At 38.5% G+C, this 24,814-nt stretch overlaps 2 protein-coding genes across 3 annotated transcripts in view; one reads left to right on the forward strand and one right to left on the reverse strand.

The window, feature by feature from the left end:
- Positions 1 to 251: 251 nt before the first annotated feature.
- On the reverse strand, positions 252 to 7,275 carry LOC148421343 (target of Myb1 membrane trafficking protein). The gene is made up of 15 exons (XM_088419395.1): positions 7,069 to 7,275; positions 4,593 to 4,677; positions 4,193 to 4,271; positions 3,939 to 4,088; positions 3,587 to 3,721; positions 3,302 to 3,445; positions 2,751 to 2,867; positions 2,409 to 2,542; positions 2,289 to 2,331; positions 2,076 to 2,208; positions 1,913 to 1,979; positions 1,713 to 1,788; positions 1,353 to 1,412; positions 1,218 to 1,257; positions 252 to 1,113 (listed from the first exon to the last, which is right to left on the reverse strand). Exons 1-15 carry the CDS (start codon positions 7,139 to 7,141, stop codon positions 968 to 970), a joined length of 1,482 nt encoding a protein of 493 aa, XP_088275521.1. The 5' UTR covers positions 7,142 to 7,275; the 3' UTR covers positions 252 to 967.
- A 2,407-nt stretch (positions 7,276 to 9,682) lies between these two features.
- Positions 9,683 to 24,814, forward strand: part of grk4 (G protein-coupled receptor kinase 4) — a 42,978-nt gene continuing 27,846 nt past the window's right edge. For both annotated transcript variants that reach the window (XM_088419393.1, XM_088419392.1), the window contains exons 1-2: positions 9,683 to 10,045; positions 22,457 to 22,552. In XM_088419393.1, the coding sequence (XP_088275519.1) occupies positions 9,994 to 10,045; positions 22,457 to 22,552 (148 nt within the window). In that variant the 5' untranslated portion in view covers positions 9,683 to 9,993. The remainder of the gene's footprint in view (positions 10,046 to 22,456; positions 22,553 to 24,814) is intronic.

Consider the following 24,814-nt stretch of genomic DNA (forward strand, 5'->3'; position numbering starts at 1 on the left):
TTTGGTTTACTATATTTTGATCTAAGCTGGTGTGAATAAGAATCAATAACAAACTTTGACAGATGGAAAAAAAATGCCTCAAGAGGACTATTTTGACTTGACTTTGTCAGAGAAAAAAAGATTCCACAAAATTAATTTCTTAATCAGGAAACTAAAATGAAATCAAAATTGCAACAATTAAAAAAAAAAGAGAGATGCAATACATTTTGCCATAATGACAACTACTTGAGAGAAAATACAGCAAACAATAGTTTTACATGACAAGTTTTTTTTTTAATTTTTGAAACAGATTTGAATGCTGAAATCAACATTGTAAAGCATTTCATAAATAAAGTGATGCACATTTTTTAATGCATAAAACATTTATAAACATCAGATTAATCACTGCATATACATAGTGTCGGCAGCGTCACAAAAGTTTTTGTCTATACCTAAGCTTCGCCAAGTTCTGTTGATGTTGAATTGTTTGCTTGTTTTTAAACATGACAGGTAAGAAAACATCAGATCTAGATGTATTCACAACCTTTAATTGAAGCACAATTTACAAAGTTTCTGCATGCAAAGGGAATTCCCGTTCAAACTGTCCAACAATATTTGCCCTTTGACCTCCTTCATGCTATTTTATGTTGCAATAGCATGACATAGCTGTCGTCATCCTTTCGTTTTTTCCTCAATTACCCCCCAATGCTGTTCTTTGTGTTTGTTTGTTTCTTTATTGACATTACTAATGCCAATGAGTCAATACTACTGATGTGCTGATATGATTTACCTCATGAGTCAAATGAAGTATCACTTGTTCCACACAGCACCGTGATGATCTGAGCTGAAATGTATTTGGAGGAAATATGGCTTTTGAGGCCATGTTGTAGCTACAGTATATGCATATTTCACTGATATGCCTTTGTTTAAAAATAAAAACAAACAAAAAGAAAAAATAATATCTGCTCTTGTTCAATAGTTCCCAAACCTAGAGGGAAAAAAGCTTGTCATGTGAACTGTCCTGTTGCCTTGCCAACTGTGGCGGCAGTCTGGAGGCGGAAGGCAGCGTGCCGCAGGTTGTATGGTTACCCTGGTCAGATTCTTTTGCCCTATCGTCCAAAAACTGAGCAAACTCTGGAAACAACAAATTTACACACACATACAGTAAATATTCAAGAGAAATGAAAATAGAATACTGAAACATTAAATGTACAGTATGTGCAAAGTAAGTGACGCACCTTCACTGGAGACTCCCTCACTGACCGCAGACTGGTCTTGCTGCATTTTGAGACAAAAGTAAACATAAAACACAGATGAAATCATATTTTACATATCTGTTAAGGTACTGCTCTGAAAAAAATAAATGAGCTCACCATGTCACAAGACAGCCATTTATCCACATTGTTCTGTAGAGTGTTTTTTACTTGTCCCATCTAACGTGAAAACCAATACAAAAGCAGTGAAATTAACATTTTTGCTCACTGAAGAGGAAATGTTTTTGAATTGATGCATAATGTATATAAAAGCTGCCACTAATACGTACAAATAAAGAGAAAGTAAAGGTGACAAGGCATAGAATGTACATAGAATTTTACTATCCTTTTGCCACACTGTAAACACACAATATGGATAATGTCCATGGCACCGATATTTCCAGGCAATCATTTTAAAAAATTTTAAAAAAAAAAGTGTTAATAATGAATAATTATTAGTTGTTTTTTTTTTGTACATACATTTCCTGTGACTTGCTGCCTTGAGTCAAGGGCCCCAGCAAGACCCTCTACAGCTCCAGGGTCCTCGTACTTAACACTGCAAACACATGAAAGATTTTAATTGTTGATAGTAGAATATGACATAAATGCCACAGTTAAATCATTTAGTAACACATTCCATATGCATTCTATACAATTGCATGACTTATATTACCACTCACCTCTTTCTCAACTCTGCTAAGGAGCTTCCTCGGGTTTGCGCAAACATATCAAACTCTTCCTCCTCTTCTACAAAAAGATATACACCATCTTACACCTCAGAGACACATGCATGCTCTACATCATGAGTTTGTGTTGGGAAATGGAGACAAATTCGATGCTCACTGTGGTTGGCCGATTGCTTCTGTTTGGTGCACGTGTTGACTTCGGGTTGATTGTTGGTTGCGATGACAGCGGGCTGGCTCAGTACTGAGGGCTCTAGGCTGAGGTCAATGAGGTTCAGGTGGCTGCTAGAACTCTGGCGGGAAGAATGTGTTTGAAGCTTAAATAGTACATAAAACCGTGCGAGAGACAACGCCAAAGAAGTAAAGATCTTACTTGTTCAGTATTTGGAATTTTGGGCTTGTTAAGTCTGTCAAACCTAAAATTGCAGGCAACTTCAAGAAACAGTACTTGACCTTTAATAATCCAGACTAGTCGATAAAAGATATCACACACCTCTCGTAACGGATGAAAGCATTGTTGAGGTCATCATTAACCACAAGAAGCTCCTCGATGAGTCCTTCATCCAGCAGCTGGGGGATGAGCTCCACCACTCGTGTCTGCATGTTCTTGCACACCGAGTACAGTTGCTGATTTTACAGAAGAGAGCAAGGAGATTAATGAACTGTTATTAATGGGTACAAAATAAAATCCAAAACAACAATAGGATCTTCAGTCTCAGACATATCACACATTTTTTGGAATGCTTTGAATAGGGACCAAAAAAAAAAAAAAACTGAAACCAGAAATTCACCAATTACAGAAGAATCAGTAAAAATAATTACAACATGAACACACCTGCAGCAGTTCTGTATCATCCTGTTTGCTCTGTCCTGGTTTGAGTTCATTCAGCATTTCATTCATTACTCGAAGATTTCCCTTTACCAGTGAAAGTTCTTGTTGCAACTTGTCTTTCTTCAAGATGAAAAGAGAAAAGAAAATTAATAACATGCACGTTGATGCAACATTATAGTGTTTAGTGGCTAAAATACATTTAGTGTTCTCGTCCATAAGGGGATATGTGAAAGTGAATGGACATTTATATTTATAATATCTTCTGTAATTGTGCGTGAAGTTAGGTTAAGGAATAAAAATATTGCATATTATCTTTTGGAAATAGGATAAAGATTTTTTTGAATATGAAAATTAATTTATAAAAATTAAATAAGACAGTACAGTACTTATATTTCATACAATAAGCATAGCTGGGATGAAAACAAATACCAGGACACTAATTTCCAGTATATATCACAACTAAAAAAAAAAAGATTAATGGATTGTTCTGGTTTTTTTGTTTGTTTTTTTTTAAATCCTAAGTGAGGTATGACTTCTTCTTTTAAAGGTGGTACCTGTGCTGCAGAAAGGTCAGCTGGTCCCTCACTGGGCTGGGAGACTGGTGAAGAATTTGTAGTAGGAAAATTGGAGGGGCTTTGTGGTTGTGACTGAAGCGGAGAAGCATCCGTGGACTGTTGAGATTCATTTTCTGGCACAGTCTGATCGCAAAAATGTAGACTTAGGCAAACAGTAGAGATAAAATATGCACGCGCTGGTCATGGAATTAGAAGTCTACAATTTATTGTACGCCATTGACATGGTGCAAATTGTGTTATTTTCACTCTACAGACAAGCCTCACCCTGCTGGGAGTATGAATGGGGGAGAGAGCGTCTAAGTCTGTCATGGGAAACTCCAACCCGCGTCTCCTCAGGTCATCGTAAACATACACCACGCCCGCAAGGGAGGGGGAAGTACGGAACGCATCGGCCCATGACTGAGAAAAGCATAAAGAACACCCAGTATAACTCCATGAAGACAAAACAAAAGTTGCACTCAGAAATAACTAAAAGAAAGGACTCATCCTGCAGTCTTAATTCAAGAGGAATTGTTACTTCACATAAGATCTCAAAATAACATGACATTTTAACCTTATTTAGCCATGGCATAAAACAGAACACTGGAAGTTTAGGGGAAAAAAAAAGTGTACTTACTTGTATAAGGCTGAGCACCCTGTCATGGAGAGCTGTGGGCGGGTTATATTTGGGCAAAATGGCACGCACCAAAACTCCTTCAACAAACTCCTGCGATGCCACAAGAACGTGGAAGCGATGGCCGCAATTCTTTACACATGCCTCAAGAACCTGTGTGACATTTAGCAATTGAATATTGTCCTTGAGAACAAAGAAACTCTACATTGAAAAACTTATTTAACACACAAGACAAACAAACATATTTGAATACTCACTGTCAGAGCCAACATGATTTCTCTGAAGTTCTTGTTACCCACAATCCTCTTCTTAATAGCTTTGACAGCATCCCTTGGCCTGGCAAAACATTTTTTTCTTATTGGTTAAAGACAGCAAGTTGTCTTATGGCAGATGTGAAATTAAAGCAAAAACAACGTGCGTAAAACGTAATTAGCTGAATATTGCGGACCAAACCAAAGTTGGACTAAAATGGCAGTGCAATGACAGGATCAAACTTAATTTTTTTTTTTTTTAAATTCATCACTTATTTGAGAAGGGTATTTTCCGTAATAGCTCCATATATTTTTATCTGGATTAACAACAAAACATGATAGACTTTTCTTGACAATCAGTGCTTTAAAACTATAATTGAGCAAAACAGAGGACGTTATGCCGTACCCCTCGTCCGTTTCATTGATGATGTCACATATCTCCATGTTAAGCCCCCAGTCCTCTGATTGCCGAGAGCCGCTGGTCGCTTGCTCTGTTGACAAAAAAATAGGATAAGACATTTTTGTTTGATTATATCTTACGTATATTTGATTTGCAAAGGCTACAATGCAACAAAAATGTACACAGAGGTCGCCAAAGAATCACATACATTTTATAATAAACGTATAATCGCAACTCAGCCAAAGGCAGTGGACAGCCAGTGTGAGAACTTTCTGGTATTTGACAAGGGAACAGTCGCATGATGGAAAGGATAGATATATGATTTACCCAATTAATTTAACGCACCACTTGAAAAAAAATTATATTCCTCCTAAAAAGGACCCAAATGTTTTAAGACAATTGTTTTAAACTACTACTTCATATAAAAGGTTGTCGACAACGAGAAAACAACAATTTGTTAATACATTGTCATGGTATCAAATCAGAACTCAGTATCAGCAGGTCCTTGAAAACAGGTGACTAGCTTAAGGTGTAAAAAAAAAATAAAAATAAAATGGATTAGGACATACCTAGTTGCATGATACTTGCTATCTGACAGACTGAAAAAATACATTTATAGGCTAATATTCATTAGGAGAAGATGTCTTGCTTATTTTTGGCTCAAACCAAAATAACAGATTTGGATCAGATTAAGTATGAAATGGCCTGTCTAACACAATAGAGCAGTCTTTGAACACATTTGGTTCCAGTCACTTTACTAGGAACATAAAAAGTCAACTTTTTAAACATGATTCCCCCCCATATTTTTGTAAACATGTCACTGTTTGAGCTCAAACTATTTAGTAATCACGGCCAACTTTCTCCACCCCTCACGTGTTCCTCATAAACCGCTTTAAATCTTTCATTCCTTTCACCCCCTTATGCTTCTCGATCCCATTTAGTCTTTTGCTTCTACTCCCCTTCCACTTGCACTTTCCAGCTCTGTGCACTTCATGTGACTGTCAGCTGCTTGTGTTTGCCTCAAAAGGAGCTGAAGCCACACTAGCATTTATGTGTGAGAAATAACTAAATGACACAAGAGGTGGGAAGAGTTGAGAGGACCTTGCAACATTCTGTCACCAAATTGTGCAGACGAAAAGGCATTTTAATCTGCAACTCGTTTGAACAATTACACACTAAACTTAAGAAACTTTACAATCAACAACAATATCTGATCTGCGTTTTGCAAAATTGCATCACTAATGACAATGCATGATTGATAGAAAATTTAACAAAATCAAGGCATCCTGCATTTTCCTAACTTGGAAAGGAGTCAATATAATTAGATTAAGCAATACGTTTTAATTGTGGCTTATGTTTCAAAGAAATAGTATCACTAATGACAATGTACACCTGTATGGTTACAACTGATTCATTCACTAAAACTCCATTTAGCAATACGTTGATTCTTGTTACAATTAATTTGCTGTTAATTTGAAAAAAAAAGTCTACCACTTTTTTCACAGCATCAAAAATTCCTGCAGAAAACCCTGTAAAATCCTACATACCTCTATTTCAATATTTCTACAATAGGTGATGCATGGTATGCGTGTAGGGATGTCAAGATATTCTAAGTCAAATTCATCCAACCCTGTTTTGTGCTTTGGGACAGTTACTCAGGGTCGGAAATGGACCTTGAATGGTTTTCACAATGTTTGGAAGACAATTAGAACGAACTTAAGGATCTATACCTGTTGAATCAATTGATACATTTCAATGCGGTGATTTTGTGAGACCAAACTGTCTGATTTAAAAGTGGCTTACATCACGTAAAAAAAAAGTAACTTCAGCAACGTCACAGCTCTGTATGCCTCATGTGAGCCATGTCCCTCTAAATATTTTTTGTTTTGTTTATTGTTTTGACGCAGGTACACACTAACAAGTAGTCCACACATTGTATCTCTGTTTCCCTAAACCTCTAATATGCAGAGCCCTGAGTCTAAAGCAGTAAAAAGTCAAATATTTCGTGCTGGGGCTTTTCTTATTTCGGTCGTTACATATGACTCCCTCTGTTGGTCATATCAAATATTGCAAGTGATGACACATCTGTGTTGTAATACAGACCTACTTTTCCAATAAAATGTAGGCCTTTCCTCCACATATTTAACACAGTACTGTCTGAGAGGGACTAAGCTGAAAGACAAAATAAACTCCCCATATATCTGTGCGGTTTAAGTATAATATAACGGTTGCCACGTCAAAATAAAAACATGAGTGTTTTTCCTTCTCCACCCATTGGTAGATTGAGTCGCCACTTATCACTAGTAGCCAATCAGTAATAAGATTAAAGGGACAAGCGCCTGCACCACTTGCGTGATTAGCTTCCTGTAACTTCATGTTCATTACCACAATTAGATGACATCTTTGGAGCTACCGAATTCCAACGTGAAACAGCCATGCATGACCATTGTGTGAAATGACTACGTATCTTTCTGCGACTCACCGATTCTCTGGCCAACAGGTGTCGAAAAAGGGTTCGTAATGAGAAACTCCATCTTCTCCCCGAGAGAAAACATCCTGTTTGGTTGGCAGCGTTTGGTTAGACTTGCAAGTTTTCTTTCGAGGGCTTCTCTTGTTTTCTTCTCTGCAACTTGTCTGGTTTGAGTCAGAGGCTTGCTGAATGTCACGTGAACGAACACGCACACACCCACAGGAAGTGTGTGCAGAACACCAATCCTCTTTATATGCGGAAGTAAATGACGGAATCGATACACTAATACGCTGAACATAATGATACGGGATTTTAGACAATGACGATTGCCTGTTAAAGACGCCGGGACAAACCGTTTTAATACAATACTTGATGAGTAAAAATTAGCTCAAAATTGCCTGTATGTGCCTTTAGCACCATCTAGTGTCACTTTTCAATATCACAGTAAAGGGTGGTCAGTTTGATGACTAAAAAACAAAACAATTTATGCACACGAAATAGGAAGCTACTTGTGTTTATCAATGGACTTGCATTGTTAACTTGCATACGGCCAAGAAAGCGAATGTATAGAAACTAACCAACTAGAGGTGGCTCACATTTGTTCCTAATGAAAATATGTTCTGATATTTATGCTAAGATTTCGAACTTTTAAGAAACACCTAAATTAGTTAATTATAACATTTTCATAAAATTGCATTTTACGTATTTTTTTTTTCAGATTTGACAGATTTTTTTTACGATAGAAGTAAGTATTTTTGTTTGTTTTTGTTTTTTTTAGGAGGGTACCGAAGACAATTATTATTTAACAATATGTAACAATTTTCTTGAATAAGGCCATTGATTGGAATTACGTCCCAGCCGTGAATCACAACAGGCTTGAATTGATATCGTCAAACGTCTTTCCAAAAGTATAGAGCACAGGTATATCCTCTCTTCTAGTCTTCTTCTATTTCCATAAAATAGTTATCTTAACTTGAATGGCTCACCCATCGCATGCATCCCTGTTATGCATAGAATCAAAATATGACAATGATTTTTTTTTCACACTTACACACACAGCTAAGTAAATCTATGTATTTATTTATTAAATAATACAATAACAATTGTACCATTGCTAAGTAAGATGTACTAATAAAACCTCATGATAGTTGATAACCTATTATAGATGAATATGTAGCAGAAATAGATAAGAGAATTGAAGGTTTACATTTCCAGAATTTTGAAGCCAAAACGTCCTCCAATTCTGGAATAACACTACTGTCTTCCTTTTAATGTTTCCTCGTTCATATTCCTTCATGTGGCTGAAATCCTTTTTTTTTTTTCTACCTTTAAATATCTCAGTCTCTCAATCAACATTTCAACTGGTGATGTTAGGTACATTGTCCAATTGACAATGTATCTAATATCAAGTAGACAATGTCTACTTTACTGCAACAGTGCTGGGCCCTAACTTACATACGTGTCAGTGTCGCCATCATGGTAGAAGGTTTGCAATTGTTCACACTGTGCAACTCTGCCATAACTAGGAAGATTTTTTCAAATGATTCTGAATCTGATGTAAGAAAAAAAATGTTCATTTGCAATTTGTTCTAAAATATATGCTTGGCACCAAAAAGGCACTAGATGACGCCAAAGGACAATATTGACTTGATCAGGACACCCCCAAATCATAACAAAATAAACTGTATAGGCAAACTCACGAATGGCGGTTGGCTGTGTTGCTACACGCTCTGTTCATGTACAGTATTGGTTCGTTGAATGTTAAATCAGAAATTATTTGAAGGTTTTTATATCTGTCGGAGGAGCTCGCTGACCTACGGGTTGAGTAGAAGTGCCTGTGGCTAAAGCTAAACTGTGGCTTCGTTTATTTTCTAGACCTCTTATTACCTTAACGTGTATACTCATTTCCAACTTACTGTACATGTTAGCTGCTAACATGTACATGTTAGCTGCTAACATGTACAGTAAGATGGAGATGAATATACTATAGTATACTGTAAATTCTCTCTCTTTCTCTGACTCTTTCACTCACTCGCTCTCTGTCTTTCTCTTTCTCTCTCACACACACACAACACACACATAAAACACACGCACACACATTCCCTCTTCCTTAATACTAAGACATCTGTAATTTCCGTTATATGTTAGCATTACGTCGGCAGTGTGTATGAATCCCCCCCCCCCTCTCTCTCTCTCTCTCGCTCTCTCTTTCGCTCTCTCTCTCTCTCTCCGGCGCTCGTAGCATTAAAACCCAAGCCCCAATGTATAGGCCACGCCCCTTAAAGCCACACACCAACGCACACATGTCACAGTACAGTATGTAACAGATTTTTTTTTTTTTTAATCTCAAATTTTGTTGTATTTTTTATACTATTTATTTGACATCAATTCTTCTTATAACAGAAATGTGTGGTGGTTTTGGTCGTTGGATCGGATTTCATTTATTATAATTTCTACGAGGAACATTTGATACGTGAGTAAATAATTGACGACGTGTCGGCAACCGATGAGACAGGTGTACCCAATGCATTGACCGGTAGGGGGGAAAAGCGAATCGGCCTTCTCTCGTCCGCTTGTTGTGCAGGCGAGAGGAGGGAGGGGCCAAGAGGAGGGAGGAGGAAGAAGGCCAGGGAGGAGAGAGAGGCGAAGCAGGAAGGAAGGAAGGCAGGCGGAAAGAAGGAAAGAGAGGCAGGCTGTGAATGCTAACAAGCCAGCGGTCATCGTCCACGGCTTCCCCAACATGTTGTAATGGAAAGAAAGGACAAGCACCATTAAGCTAGCGACTATGCACGAGCGCCTCGCTCTCTTCCCCGTGCGCTTGCCGCTGCCCCGCAGTCATCCGCACGTTTGATCCAACGAGAGAAAAAAAAAAGCCAAACGTCTTTTCCACCCGCTGAGTGAAATGTATCGCGACTGCTCGGGAACCACACTGTGACAATGGAGATTGAAAATATCGTGGCCAACACGGTTCTCCTCAAGGCGAGAGAAGGTAAGCGCGACAGTGATGTTTTTTTCCCCCCCCTTTTTTTCAGCTGAGCTTTGTAGTCGAGGACAAGCCCGGTTCCCCTCCGGTCTTCCTTCATTCCTTCTTTGGGGGCATTATGCATTGATATTCTTACCTTGTTGGTGCCCTCGCAAATATTGCTCGAAATCAGCTGTTGTTCGCCTTGCGAAAATCCATATGAAGCGGGCAGATTTAGGCCCTGTTGACTGGGGGTGAACAAGGCAGGGAGTGTTTGCAGCATCGGTGCATTGCAGCGACCCGAGCGCATTTTTCCACACCAGCACCAGTGCCTTTTTTTAATGACTATTTGCATCTGACGGTGCACATATTTGATGATAATGTTCCAAGAGTAGTCGCATAGTCATCAGGGGGCTCGAACCAACGAGCCCTCCGTTTACCTGCTTGTGTGACGCTTTTTAGCTGATTAGTACTATTTGACGCAGAGGTATGCCGCTTAAATGACTACCCGAAGTGCGGGTTTGAAAGCATCTGGGAGCTAAAGAAGGCCCAGCTGTAAAACTAGAGCTTGCAGGGTGCTCCGTGGGCCGGTAATTCACCCTGTCGGGTCTCACCTGGGGGTGGTGGATCACAGATGAGGGTGCATCTGTTTCCAGAAGATGGCAAAGTGAGAGGGCGCTGAGTGGGTGTTCAGCACAGTAGGTGGAGAGGGGTGTATTAGTTTTGCTCTAATATGCTTCTCATCCAATCAGAGTGTCTGTGAAGATAATCAACGAGGTGATCACATTGCTTTGATAGCAGGCACTTACATTTGTGCATTGGCTCAATGCTTAAGATCCTCACTTTGACGTGTGTTCGTTTCTAAATTGCTGTTTTTCTGCATTATGTTGCATTTTATACCCGTCGGATAGTTCAGTTTTCAACTGAGACCTCGGATGGCCTCAGGTCAAGGATGACAGTCTGAAGGATGCCTACTGCAAACTACAGTCATATAGCCCTTTTCAGCAAACACTGGTATGGTATTTTATCATTGAAAATTTATATTTGAAACCACTATTTTGAGAATTCTCCAAATCCTCAGAATTTCAGCTGGCCATCAGCAAATATTTTCGATCTCCCGTCCTCCATGAACGGATCTTGATTATCTTTATATATTTTATCTTTATGTATATATTTTATTTTCAAAAACAAGAATCAAAGACATTTATAAACACATAAGACCATATAACACATGTCCACTTAATTAGGTTTGCAAATTTATAAATTTTTGATTCTCTCTCTCTCTCTCTCTCTCTCTCTCTATCTCTCTCTCTATCTCTCTCTCTCATATAATATATATATATATATATATATATATATATATATATATATATATATATATATATTAAATCCATACATGCTAATGGATGGCATGTTTTCAACATGAGTCCCAAATCCCAACATTGCCTTACTTTATAAAGCCTTTGTCATTTTTTAAACTGGATTTTTGGCCAAGTGGTTTATTGTGTGTTTGTGTGCTTGGTGGTGCAGTGGTTAGCACGTTTGCCTCACCTGAGTTCAAATCCACCTCGCTCCGGCTTTCCTGTGTGCAGTTTGCATGTTCTCCTCGAGCCCGCGTGGGTTCTCTCCGGGCACTCAGGCTTCCTCCCACACTCCAAAAACATGCATGGCAGGTGTATTGAACTTACTAAATTGTCCTTAGGTGTGATTGGGTGCGTGAATGGTTGTTCATCTCTGTTTGCCCTGCAATTGGCTGGCAACCAGTTCAGGGTGGCCCTGGCCTACCGCCAAAAGTCAGCTGGGATGGGTGCCAGCAGGCCTGCGACCCTTTTGAGGATAAGTGTCTCTAGAAAATGGATGGGTTCATTCTGTGAGTGTAGGTTGTTCCACTCTCTCCTCTCCTTCGCAAGATGATTATAAACGACTACCTTTAGCTGTCAATCAACACTAAATTTGAAGGGATCCCAAACATTCCCAATAGACGACAAAAGCAGCGGATTATATGCTGACAATGCAAGAAATGGGATGGTTTGGCCTTCCAGAATTTTGTCTATATTCTTGTAATATGGTGCCTGGCGATGTCATGCTACAACACGAGGCACAACAATTGTGTGCACTTTTATAATGAGACAGCTACTGTATATGCATATTTGCAATGTTGCTACCAACCATGTATTATAATTCCAGGAGTGAGCACAGGAGGTCGTCACCCTGCATGCTGTAGACATTTGAAGCAAACATCTCTCTTAAATACCCCAAAGAGGTCGTCTGCTTTTTCTCCCCGCTTCGGTGCCCCTAATGCTTCATGACACCAAGGTCTATGTATACACCAGTGGAGTGTGTGAAGTTGGTCTCAACTGCAGTAGCTGTGTTTCATCCCATGAGTCTGCAAATTTTTTTCCAACTACTTTGTCATTATGTCTATTCCCTAAGTCTTCCTATGGAGAGAGAAATAATAAGACAAGCCCCCAATGGGGATCCCACCAAGAAAGATTGTTGCAGACCAGAGGAAGCTGGTGGAAATTTTCTGATCTGATGTCTGCTTCTCTTTTTGGCAAACTAACATCAAAAAGAATTTATGATTGATGATCATCCTGGGGAAATATCCAGTGCAACAAAGAAGCCACATAAGCTAATAACAATACTAACTGGAACATGTTCAGAGGACATTTTCTCAGTTTATATGCGTTTGTTTGAAAACAACTTTATTAGTGGTATAATAGTTTGACTGTACTCTTCAAATTGTTAATGTTTTACAATATATATAATGACCAATGACCCAGTAAGTATATTGCAGTTACCGGGTAGTTTCTTATTTGCCCTTGTTTGATTATGAGACTGGTTGGATCAGTCTTTCTTTACTGCAAAAAACCCTTAGCCGTTTATTAACAGTTGTAAAATATTCTGCACAAACATCATATACAAGGTGCTGTATGTAGAATGTTTAGCAAGGGGTAGGGCTAGAGTCCTCTTTATTTTATATTTCTTATCCCCCCCCCCACACACGCACACACACACACAGCACTTAACAAGCTGCTTGTGCACTTCCTCATTATGGCGATGGGTCATGAATATTCTCTATGACGCCAGACTTGGGAAAATTTGGTTGGTCTTCTCTGACGTGTGTGAATGGAAGAATGCAGGGAAATTCTAATAATGGCGTGAATCTTGTCAGTACAAATTCAAGAGTGAAGTTTAAACTCTTTTTGGTTAAATGTTACAAATGGCAAATGGAAGCAATCAAAGCATGAAAAACACCCCCCAAAATTGCTATTGTCACATATTTACCTAACTTAGTTTGGCATAGAAATTTGAGTCAAGGTGATCAGTCAAAAATCTGCACCAGACACCGTTATAGTTTTGTTGCTTTAACATAGATAATTTGGAAACTGTGATCATATAGACCATCATGCAGCTGCAGCAGCTTGCTGTTTCAGTGGTTCAACAAAATTCTGCAAAATCCCTTTTGAATGTGGTGTTTACTTGCTGCAGTCAGATGAGTGTTATTAAAATTGCAGGTGTAGAAACCACAAAGCCGTGGGGATGCCATAGTCCAAGCAAAACTGCTTCTTCCAGTTGGTTGCAATGCATTCCTCTGGCATGGTTAGCTTGTTGTCTTTTCAAAGGCTTGAGTTCTGTTCCAAGTATGTCAAACTCGGAAGACAAACTAATTGACTTCAATTTATGTTGTAATCCCATAATTTCTACCGTAAATTAATGAGGACATAGTCTGACTTCTTCACCTTACAAAACAAGTAGACTGGGAAAATATCTACCGTAGATTTTGGATTATAATTCGCTCTGAAGTATAAATCACATAAATAAAAAAAAATGCATCATGAAGAAAAAACAACATAATTTGTTGTGGAATAAATGTGACATTTTTATGGGAAATTATATTTTATGAAAACCCTGTTCCGTAATTGTGGGCACATTTGGAAATATTCTCTGAGTGTTCACGGTTTCAGTCTGACTACTAGAGACCAGTTCAAACATGTCGTTCAGTTATTTGGAACCCAGTACATCACCCCGTAAAGAGAAAAAGTTCAAGCATGAGTTGCTGATTGTTTTATAACAAGCTATGTTTGGAAATCAGTTAAAGTTAAATGGGTTTGAATTTCCGAATGCATCATAATGACTGCAGCAAATGAGTCTTGGTCTGACGAAAGTTCCGTTTTTAACAATGTAAAATTTTTCCTTTTTAGTGTAAAACATCTTACCTGAACTAGAATAACATGTCACATTGTGGCCAAAGGTAGAATCTTGATTGGTTATTGCTACTACTAATAACTAGTGGTGTGCCAAAAAAATAGATTCTCATCACAATCGAGATTCTGATTTGCTGCAATTTTAAATCGATATAATATATCCCTAAATTAATATGCTTAAAATGAAATTAATTCACTCCTGTACTACGTGAGGGGAGCGCTGTGCAATGACGTCACCACGCAGCCCGTTCGGGAAAGTCAAACCAGCACGCACGACACACATTAACAAACAACGGAGGAAATTCAACCACCCCGTTCTAATTGAAAGCAGTCTTGTTGCATTTTGTAAACTTGTCTGACGCACGAAGGCCACGCGGTTGCAAATGCGAGCGTAACGTTTCACACCGCTGCTAACAAACAAAGTTTGACCATCATGGATCTGCTGATTGTTATAAGCATTAAAAGAGGCTTCCCTTGTTGCGGCTTGCAAAAACGTTGAAACCGTGATACATATTTGTGCAGTTTTCCTACTAAAAAGGTTAACAACGACAGGAATAGCGTTCTGGCATGCCTTTATTTTTCCTTTTTCCCTCACAGGCAACTTTTATAAATCCCACGCGTGCATGTGAATTAAATGCACTGACCAGGAACAAGTATTCATATAGAACAGAAAGCTAAATGATCCATTATCAACACAACACAAAACTTAAGCATGTTCACAAAATGACAAAATAAAATACAAAATAATGTATACAAACTCCAAATTAATTCACAAACACAGTACTCACATACATGTAAATATTATGTTTCAAATGTGGCCGATAATGCTCTCGATATGCTCAGAAATAAACGGGCACTGTTCATCTTACTTTATACTGTAAAAGCTGTACAATTTATCGCTAGCTTCAAAGAGTATAGCAGTTGTCCGCATTCTTTTTGTGGGAAACTGAACCGTATCGCTTTCAAGCAAAATTCATATTGTTTCAAAAATCGATTCCGAAAAAAAAATGGAGACCCTAAAATCGGAATCGAATCGTGAGACAGGTAAAGACCACACCACTGCACTATTTCTTCTATGACTCTTAGATTTCTTTTTTTGCGGGTCGTTTTTGGTGCATTGCCTCCACCTTCTGCTCACCAGTGGTAATGCACAAATGTAATTGCCAACCACCAAGGAAATTCAACATGATAAGGGAACAGGGATTTTGGGCGCAAAACAGAAGTTGCAAAACAAGTCAAACCGTCAAACACACGACGTCGTTCATTTTCAGAAAAATACAGTACCTTTACTGCCTTTACGGAGAACATCTTTCTGTCCACCAGCACTATTGGCCAGCAGGTCTACCCCTCAGCACTTGTAAGGGTTTTCCTCTGACGTAAGCCAGCGTAGCTTTATTGGTTTTGTGGTCAAAGCCAGACTAACATTCGTTGTCAACACTCTGGGGTGTTTCCTCCAGCTGAGGCTCATAAAATCCATTGCTTTGTGACTGTACCTTGACACTGGACTCATTTTACAGTCATTATACCCACAAATGGACCGTGTATAGAATGAGTTTGTTGCATAGTCAGCTTTGGAGGAATGGGACATTGGGTGTCTTCAGAGATTTGCATTTTCTTGGACAAACTGGCTAAGTATGGGGCAGCACGGTCGTGTGTTTCCGTTTTCTTGTAAATCCTAAATCTGTATCTGTATTAGATGCTGACATTTCCCGGGAAGTCAACTTTACTTTTAATCACGGGAAAAGTTGAGAGGAGCAAACTGAAGGGGGATTATGTCCTAGGAATAAAGAGAACCCTGGATAGAAAAACTGCAATTTGTAGTTATATTTCTGTAACTGTGTATGCTTATGAAGGAAAACAGGAAGCCCACAGCATTTTTTTTTTTTAATAAACAAATTACTTATATGAACCGTTAGACATGATTACAACTTACCATATTGTTTTATTAGTCTTTAAGAATATAATGTAAAGATCTCATCAAATTGAATCTTGAAAGAGATTATGTGCTTTCTGTTCCTTCCAACATTGAAGGTCTCCATGCTAGCGAGGCAGTAGGCCAATGAAGTCTGCCAGTTGGCTCCTACACAACTGTACACAACTTATAGATGATTAACCCCTTAGTTTGTTCTCTTTGTCCAGTCTTAGTCTCTTAGTTTAAACTAAAACGTGAGCCTCTATAAGGATGAAGTAAAGAATTGCTTTTGCATTTTTCCCCTCCAGTGTGTATTATTGCAGCCGGACAAAACACAGTTAATTCATCATTAGAAGACATTGGCTCACAATCAAGTTTTTCAGATGCGCACACTCATGCACATAGAAAGCGTCGGAACATAACTTGTCAACTTTCAACATGGATGATTTTCAACACGGATTGTTCGGTTGTTAGAGTGGGACTGAATTTGATTGATTTTTGTTTTTTTTTCTTTCCTCCAAGTATCCACAATCTATCTCATACAGTTCATTGAACATAAATGAAAACGATGCTTAATTGACAACCAAATTTGTCTACATTAACATCTGCTGGTTTATCGGTAATGTGTATTTCTGTAGCTTAAAAAATATAATGTACACTAGTTGTACCATAATCTGTATTTTTTTTATGCATTTTTGTTTGACTTTTTTATGTTTGTCTTTTTTTGTCTTCATATTAGCCATATTCCTTATGACAGAGGCACTACTGATGGAAATTAGTCTTTTGGCTGCAATTGGGTGTATTTACCTTTTTATTTTTGAAATGTTTATGAATGTAAATTGTCTCTCTATGAAAAATAAATGACATGCTGATAAATGGAAAGATGGATGATAAGTAAAGAACAAATACTTCACTATTGCGCGCTTACAGTAGTTATCATATAATGACATATGACCCGTGGGTCAGTTTATTTGTTCATTCGTTTACCTGTTATTAAGTCTCCTGGCAAATTAAGGTAGTGGGAAGTATTAGACATCCTGGAGTGACTGAGCGGAAGCGGTCTGACGCCACTGTGAAAAGGATCTATTGTTTTAACGTTATGGCCTTTGTTTTAACCAAAAAAAAAAAAAAAAAAAAGGCATTGGACAGTACAGTTGCTTTGTTAACGGTGAGTAAAACCCTGGTTAGATTAAATGTACAGCCTACATTAAAGGCAATTCCTCTCATTTTATTTTGAGAATCAGGAGTATTACAGGTTTGGTTAACATTTAAAAATGGTTGTAGGGATTAATGAGCTACCTTGCCTGTCTCTTCACTTTTCCGTTTAGTTTCTTATGAAATGATGAGAGTGTTGCTTAATAAATTGAATGCCATTGTCGTGTTGAGCAGAGTAATGCAACCGGGTTCATTACTCATTCCTACTTGTAATGCTGTTCACATTTCTGCATTCGGCGCACACCTTGAGTCATGGCCATACGAAGCGGAGGAAAAGCCTGGCCGCGAAGAATTGCTGAAGGCATAACAAGAGCAAAAAAGGTGTTTATATGGGGGAGGGGAGCCCTTCGCTGAGAGCAAGCAAAAACGAAGGGAAAAGTGAGAGAGATGAGGATTAGCCGGAGCGCTGCTGTCTGATACTCACATGTTTCTGTCTTCTTCTCACTCGCTCTCTTCCACTGTGAATATACACGCGGATTACTTTGAGCAAACACCAGGCCTTTACTTTGAATAGGCAACAGAGATACTCACAGCTAATGTTTTCCTTATCTGGGGCTACTCCAGCCAATCACACGCTGCATGCGAGAGCCACTGGATAAGCAACAGGCCATTCATTTATCACGGCCAGGCTCCATTGTGCCTGCATGCGTGAGCTTGCTCACATTACAATGGCCCTAAACTATGTGTGACCCTGTCTCATTTCCTACCATTTAAGTTTTGTTTTTTGGGAGCGCTGAAGCCCTCCTCTCTGGAGCTCCAGCGCCGCAGGGTGTGGGACAATGACGACAAGGCACGGGCTGTTATCTAATAGTTAGGAATGTCACGATCACATTTTAATGTAGTGGAGCCCAACTTACTTGATTTGAACCAAAAAACAAATATATATATATATATATAATATTAAATATTTAGTTAGAGTATATACCGCGAAGAATCCACTCCAGAACATTCAAAATGTAACTAGACAGTATTTTCTTAAAGCTTACACAATACAGTGTACAAACACTTAATATTAAATTATTATTTAAATGTATCATATTATGTCATGGATACACAGGGTCAGTCAAAAAAGCCAAAAAGGCCTTGCAAAAAGCATCTCATCATTTTCACCTGATACCGATGAGCTTTGCCAAAACTACTTTTTTTAATACGTGCTTTTTGATAGCACAACTAACTCGCTTCCACCAAAAAGATGTCTCTGTATGACTTCTTTTTTCGAAAGAGGACTCGACATGACCTCTTTTCATCGGTGAAGCCCTTTGAGACTTCGGTGATTTAGGGCCATACAAATAAAATTTGATTGATTGATTCACTTTTCACTTTGTTAATGCTGCTTGTTAAGGAACATTTTGCATTAAGTTAAGAAACTTCAAAAGTCACATACTGTATGTATCGCTCAGTTGCTTCCTAACATACTGCATTGTAGGAAGATGTAAATACTAACTGCATGCTGCCAGGTTGGGTCTGGACTTGTAGCTGAGCATCAATGTGTGACATGTGTTCCTCAGACGGGTGAGTGACTTCTACCACATGGCAGTGCAAAATAAAAGCGAACTGTGAAGAAAGTGGCGCTACACTGCAGTACACTGTGAATTTGACTGAAGACTTTGCCAGTAATGCTGCGCAAACGCTCTTCGAGATTTTTCTTTGGTGTGACATTTGTCTTTGTATCAACATTTTCACATTTAATTTGATGGTTTATGTGGGTATGGAGGCTATAGTTTTTTTGTCTGCTTTGGTTTATTTATTTGATGTTCATTTATGTTTATATAATTGACAAGCTGGACTTTTGATGTATCAGGTATACTTTTCTTCAATGATGGAATGATATTATTCCAAGGATGTGTTTTTATATTTGGTGCCAATAGCGAATAGTACATTGTGCATGAAATTAAGATCACATGCATCATTGAACAGGGTGCATTCCATGTCAATTCACACAAACACAATCACAATTTGTTATTGTATTAGTGCTTTGTAATGTCAAATGGAAACAATCCTTATGTTTGAGCCTCCTAGCTCTTATTTAGCTATTTTCAGCAGTAAAAACTTCAGATTTTGTCTATTTACCTGAACTCAATTAATTTACGAGTTCAGTTAATAACCTGAACACATTTTTTCACTTTAAAATGTCATCACGTGTGCGCAAAGCTCAGGTAAAGATTACGACGTCCTAAGTTGCATGGAAGGGGGGATAAAACTCGTTCATCAAATATGCAAGAATATATATATTTTTATAACGAGACTTTATATACTTCATTTTCCAAATAATCCCTTTTTATTTCATTATGACTTTTAAAACCGACCACTTCAAGTCCTTCTTTGACAGTATCCATCTTCAGCGTACTGTTTGTCAAACAGGTGGGTATGGGAGGCTAAAATTTCCACACTGACCCGGAAGGACATAATGCTCGTTAAAAAAAGAAAAAAAAAAATCTCGCAATCAATGCAAAGGAATATGTAATTTTTGAGTTGAACGCATCCTCCCATCTCCTCTCTCAAGTCACTTCAGGGGTTTCGTAAACAACCATTCTTTGCTCACCTGCTTTCTGGGTTTGTTCATGTATTCTTCACAAACTGAATCGTGATTGGTTGTTTCCCGAGCCTTCAGCACGTGTCATGTCATTTTCTGTCGACAGCAAGTGGAAAAGTGTGTTTTAAATAGTGCTGTCAAATGATTTAACATTTTAAATCAAAATCAAATTAAATCAAATAAAAAAAGTAATGACTCAACCTCAAAATTTTATTTGATTAATCAAAATTTCCAAACACTAAATAAATGGATTTTTCAAACACGATTTTCTAAAACCTAAAAGGCTTGAAACAGATGAGTTAAGTCTTGAAATTAATGTGAAAACTAGTTGTACTGACTTTTTTTAACCTTTAATTAGATTCTTTTCCCTGTAAAGTACAACTGTTGAACAAAACTACCTAACTACCAACTACCATCTGACTAATCGTTACTTTTTTTTTTTTTTTTAACTGTTGGTCAGATTTTAAAGTAAAACAATGTAAATACCCATCTTTTAATCAAATGTATTAACAATTATTGTAACAATACAATGAAGTTACCAATTAAGTTTAAAAAAAATATGGACAATTATTACCCATTTATTGCTGAAAATGGCTAAATATGTTTTAATTTCCCTTATCAGTATTTTGTATGGAAAGGAATTTTTTTTAATTGCCTTAAAATCCAACAGTTGGATCAATCATACATATGTTTTTGTTGAGCAATCATTTAATGTTTATGAAGGTTAATGTGTATGAATATAAGATTCAAGAAAAAGTGTTTATAGTTTCTCTGTACAATGAAATTCTTATTTTGCTTTCCCCACGGATGTCATAAAAGTCATAAGTAGAGATATGAATAAAGATGGATCCCATTCCTTTTTTTTTTTTTAATATTGTAAAGCTTTTTCACGTTCAGCCTTTTAGTCTTCCTCATACTGCGACAAGGCATGGTAGGCTGATGGATACTTTGCCCTAAAGCCACTTGGTGTGTTCTCGTGAAGCATCACAGCAACGTTATTCAACAGGGAATAAAAGTACTGTTGAAAGAAAGAAAGTAAAAGCTCAGTGCACCATGGGGTCACCCATTCATTTGTCAAGCCATATTTATGGCTAATGCTTTTCTTGGACAGCTGATGATTGAATATAGCAGGAAATATGCCCAGCCCCCATTTGGTTCCGGTTATGAAATGAGGCGGTGGGGAGGGGGTTGGTGCTCGGTTGTTGTCGCTAACGTAAACTTTTTTTGTTCTATGATTAAAGGGTTTCTTTAAAGTGTGTGTAGTTCAGCTGGTATGTGTCTTCTTGAACTTGAGTCATGTGACCACGCACATGCTCAGACCCGTCCCTGAGATCCTCCTTGATGATCTCAGAGTTGACTGATGCCAAGCGCTCTGATGTTAGTGTTTATGGAGCGCCCCCGTTCTGTCGGAAGGGAGAACCAAAGTTAAATAAATACACACTCCATCCGTTCTGCATTAAGCGCTTGCACACACGCCTTTGACGTCAGAGTGACATTAAACAGGGTGGGGTTGCCCAACGAGCTCTGACAGGCACGTGTGTGTGGACACACACACTTAATTATGTCCCTTCCCCCTCCGTTTTCTCAGTTCTTTTCCACCTGACTTGACAGCTTCTTATTCCCTTTCCTTATTGTCAATGCAGCAATTCTCATATATCTGACATGAAGGCATTTGAGATTTTTTTTTTTAATAATGTGACATCTTCAACAGTCATTCTTGTTGTTTGGCTCAGCCGTGTCCAAGGATTTGTACTGCAAATACCCTGCTGTCAGACACAGCCAATTCATTATTCAATGTGATGATCAACTCTTTTCCATTTGGCTTTCCAGCTTCTGTACCATATGCGTGCACCGTAGTATACATGTACTGTGCATCATGCCCTGCACTGCAGTCTTACAAGAGGTTACTCCACATTTTCAGCATATTCAATATGGTCCTTGTTAGCTTTGCTTTGCTGTGTTATAGTTATATGTTTGTGGTCCTGTTAAAACCTTGCTAACCATGATTAGCTGTCAAATAATCACTTAATTTTTTATAATGTTTACTAAAAAAAATGCTTCCTGTCATTTTAGGTAATATGAGGGGTAATTGGTCAAACACTCGACGTGCTGACTATAAAGATGTTTATTATCTATAAAAATTGAATAAGCATAGCAATACCTGCATCCTTTTTAAGATTAACTAAAGAAAATAGCAAAATAAATGAACTTTCAGCAACTGGTAAGCATTTTTTACAGCGTTTATACGGGTTACAGCTTAGTCTAAAACCGAAAAAATATAACCAAGTGCATCAAAGTGCCTGAAACTAAAAAAAAAAAAAGAAAGAAAGAAAGGAAAAGATGAAAAATCTGCTTTTATTGCAATTACACTTCACATGGCACCTAAACACACCAGCCCCACATGTTCTACCTTCTGCATGGAGGCAAGTGATACAGTATGAAGCACTAGAAAGAAATTGGGCCTCTTTTCACACCAAGGTAGCAAACATGCTGACATGTATATGTGACAGAGGAAAGACCTGTGATGTAGTCGGGCCTGTTTGTCACTCTTGATTGTCTATGTTTCTCAGGTGGAGGAGGGAAGAGGAATGGCCGAAGTAAGAAATGGAAGGAGATGCTAAAACTCCCCCATATCAGCCAGTGTGAAGAACTGCGTCGCATCATTGGTAAGAAATCCCTTGGTGTGCGAGACGGAACGATAATGTGCCATGCTGTGTGAAAGGGGTGGGTCGGACTGCAGGAGGAAGCTCGGATCGGACTTCCTTCCTCTTTGGCGTCACCACCCAACCACCCGCAGGCGGGGCACAGGAAACTTATTTGTGTATGAATGTGTCTGACTCAAGGAATTGTCTGCTCAGCCTTTTCTTCGTGTGTTCCTCGGTTTTCTGACGTTATACCTAGTTGTTAGTAGAAATAAACCGTTATGTTTGTTTCAGGACTGATACCGATGCCTATTATTAAAAGTCAAAGGGGAAAATAATGAATATTTGGAGCTGATATTAATTTTCGTTTTCTGTTTACTTTTTTGTAACTTTTAGACAACGTACTTTGATGTAAAATTCCAACAAAAAGTGCAAACTTCCAGGGCCATCAGCATGTCTTAACAAGTTAATTGAAACTTAAAACAAGTAAATAATTCCCTATAGTTTTGTGCAGTAAATTTTCCAAAACTTTAAAGTAACAGGTTAAAATTTCATTCGTCTTTGTTTTCCATTCAAACAACCTTTTAAAGAAAATCAAAAGATGCAGAGTGTTCCCAGGCTCAGCAGAATCGCTATTAAAGTTAATGGCAAATTTCAATAAATAGCGTTGGACAATCTGTCGCCAAAATGTTCGTCTGTCTGCCTGTCTTCGGAAAGGGCTTCCACATTTTCGGCCTCGGGAGAAGGGCGACAAAGCCTGAGCATGGATCATAGGCTGCACTTTAATATGCACTCAACTAAAGTTTGGAAGCTGTCGCTGACGGAACGTTCAACTTTAGTGACTCGTCGCTTTGGTGACGGATCGCCCAGCTCTCTTTAAATATCTGATGGCCGATAAACTATGTTAACTACAGGGAACTTTTATCAAAGTCAATGCCAAATACTGGCGCAGGTAATCAGCTTGACCCATACAATTAATCCCTAGTTTAGTCATTACAAATTTTAAATTGTATGTTTTGGGGGAATTCTTTTTTTTTTGTTATTAAACACATCTTTTAAAATGTCTACACAAAACTTCAAAAACGTGAACTGCTCTGTATCCATATGGATGGGGCCGAAAGAGACCCCACAGCCACATGCCTACAGTACATGTTGTGTGTGTGGATCACAGCTTTCGCTGCTGTTGCGGCTCGAACTACACACCCTTCCCCCACATTCGCACCCCTCCCCGCTTTCTATCTGCCTCGCTTCCCGCTATCTAGTTTTCTCTACCCCCTTTGGTCCTCCACTTCAGAGAACCACCGGAGAAGAAAAAGGCAATTAAAAAAAATCGCCTTTACAATAGGAAGGAAAAGCACTGTCAACATCGCCAAGACGCTCCTCTAAACAAACGGCAAGAGGAAAGCTGGGAGGCCGAGCTAAAGATGTGGATGTGGTCGTGACACAAACCACAATGAAACTAAACATTAAAAGCATCGCCTATGAGAGTTTGTTAAAAAAAACAACAACATTGTAAAAGCCTCTTCAAGTGTGACGAAAAAATATGCTTTGTGTGTGTAATTGTCTGCAGTCAGCAGCTGTTAAGGGTTTCATACGTCACTGTTACATAGAGGCTATTGCGTAATTTCCCTATCACACACAGCGCAGGATCAAAAATAATCCCCTTTACGCACTTTAACATACTGACTATGTAGACATGCACATGAACGCACACACTCCCACGCCAACCCCGTGTTTTTGGAAGGGATAGAAAGATAAAGTATAGACAATGATAGTGTTGTCTTTGTTGTGTCTTGATAATGTCAGGCATTTGGCCTTAGCCTTGACAAGTAGGTCACTTCTAGGAATCCTAGATTGCATTATGTAGGCTGTAGCCGTTGTGTCGGCTAGCCGTTTACAGCACTCCCGCTCCTTCCATCTCCTTGGGCCTTTTTATTTGGTCTCTCTCTGTTAAAACTCACGGTATTTTCAGTTTCAGATTCAGATTTCAGATGCCGTTTTTCTGCCCTAATGATCATTTATGAAGGCACCTGCACTGACTTTTGCTCTCAGTTAAAAGCTAATTTTTGTGCTTCATAATTGGTGATGCTGGCCAACTCTTGTTTTTAGGAATGTCACCTAGGTTAAGTCGCATATTCGTTGTCCAACTGTGTACAGTGAACCGTGACCAACCTGAGATGAATACAAAAATCGTTACACCGCTAGTGGCAACACATCTTTTCAGTCATCTTTATCATCTCTCTCACTGGTGCCTTATAATTTTAAGTTTGTTTTGTGGGGTCTCAT

This window comes from Hippichthys cyanospilos, chromosome 7 (assembly GCF_059441005.1).
Source record: "Hippichthys cyanospilos isolate Australia breed blue-spotted pipefish chromosome 7, RoL_Hcya_1.0, whole genome shotgun sequence".
NCBI lineage: Eukaryota > Metazoa > Chordata > Actinopteri > Syngnathiformes > Syngnathidae > Hippichthys > Hippichthys cyanospilos.

Bases quoted from the DNA above. Each gene is read 5' to 3' on its own strand.
- LOC148421343 (XM_088419395.1), bottom strand. From the start codon at position 7,141: ATGTTTTCTCTCGGGGAGAAGATGGAGTTTCTCATTACGAACCCTTTT. The intron at 4,678-7,068 runs GTGAGTCGCAGA...TTTTGTCAACAG, and splicing joins ACCTGTTGGCCAGAGAATCG to AGCAAGCGACCAGCGGCTCT. The intron at 2,332-2,408 runs GTGTGTGATATC...CTGCAATTTTAG, and splicing joins GCTTTCATCCGTTACGAGAG to GTTTGACAGACTTAACAAGC.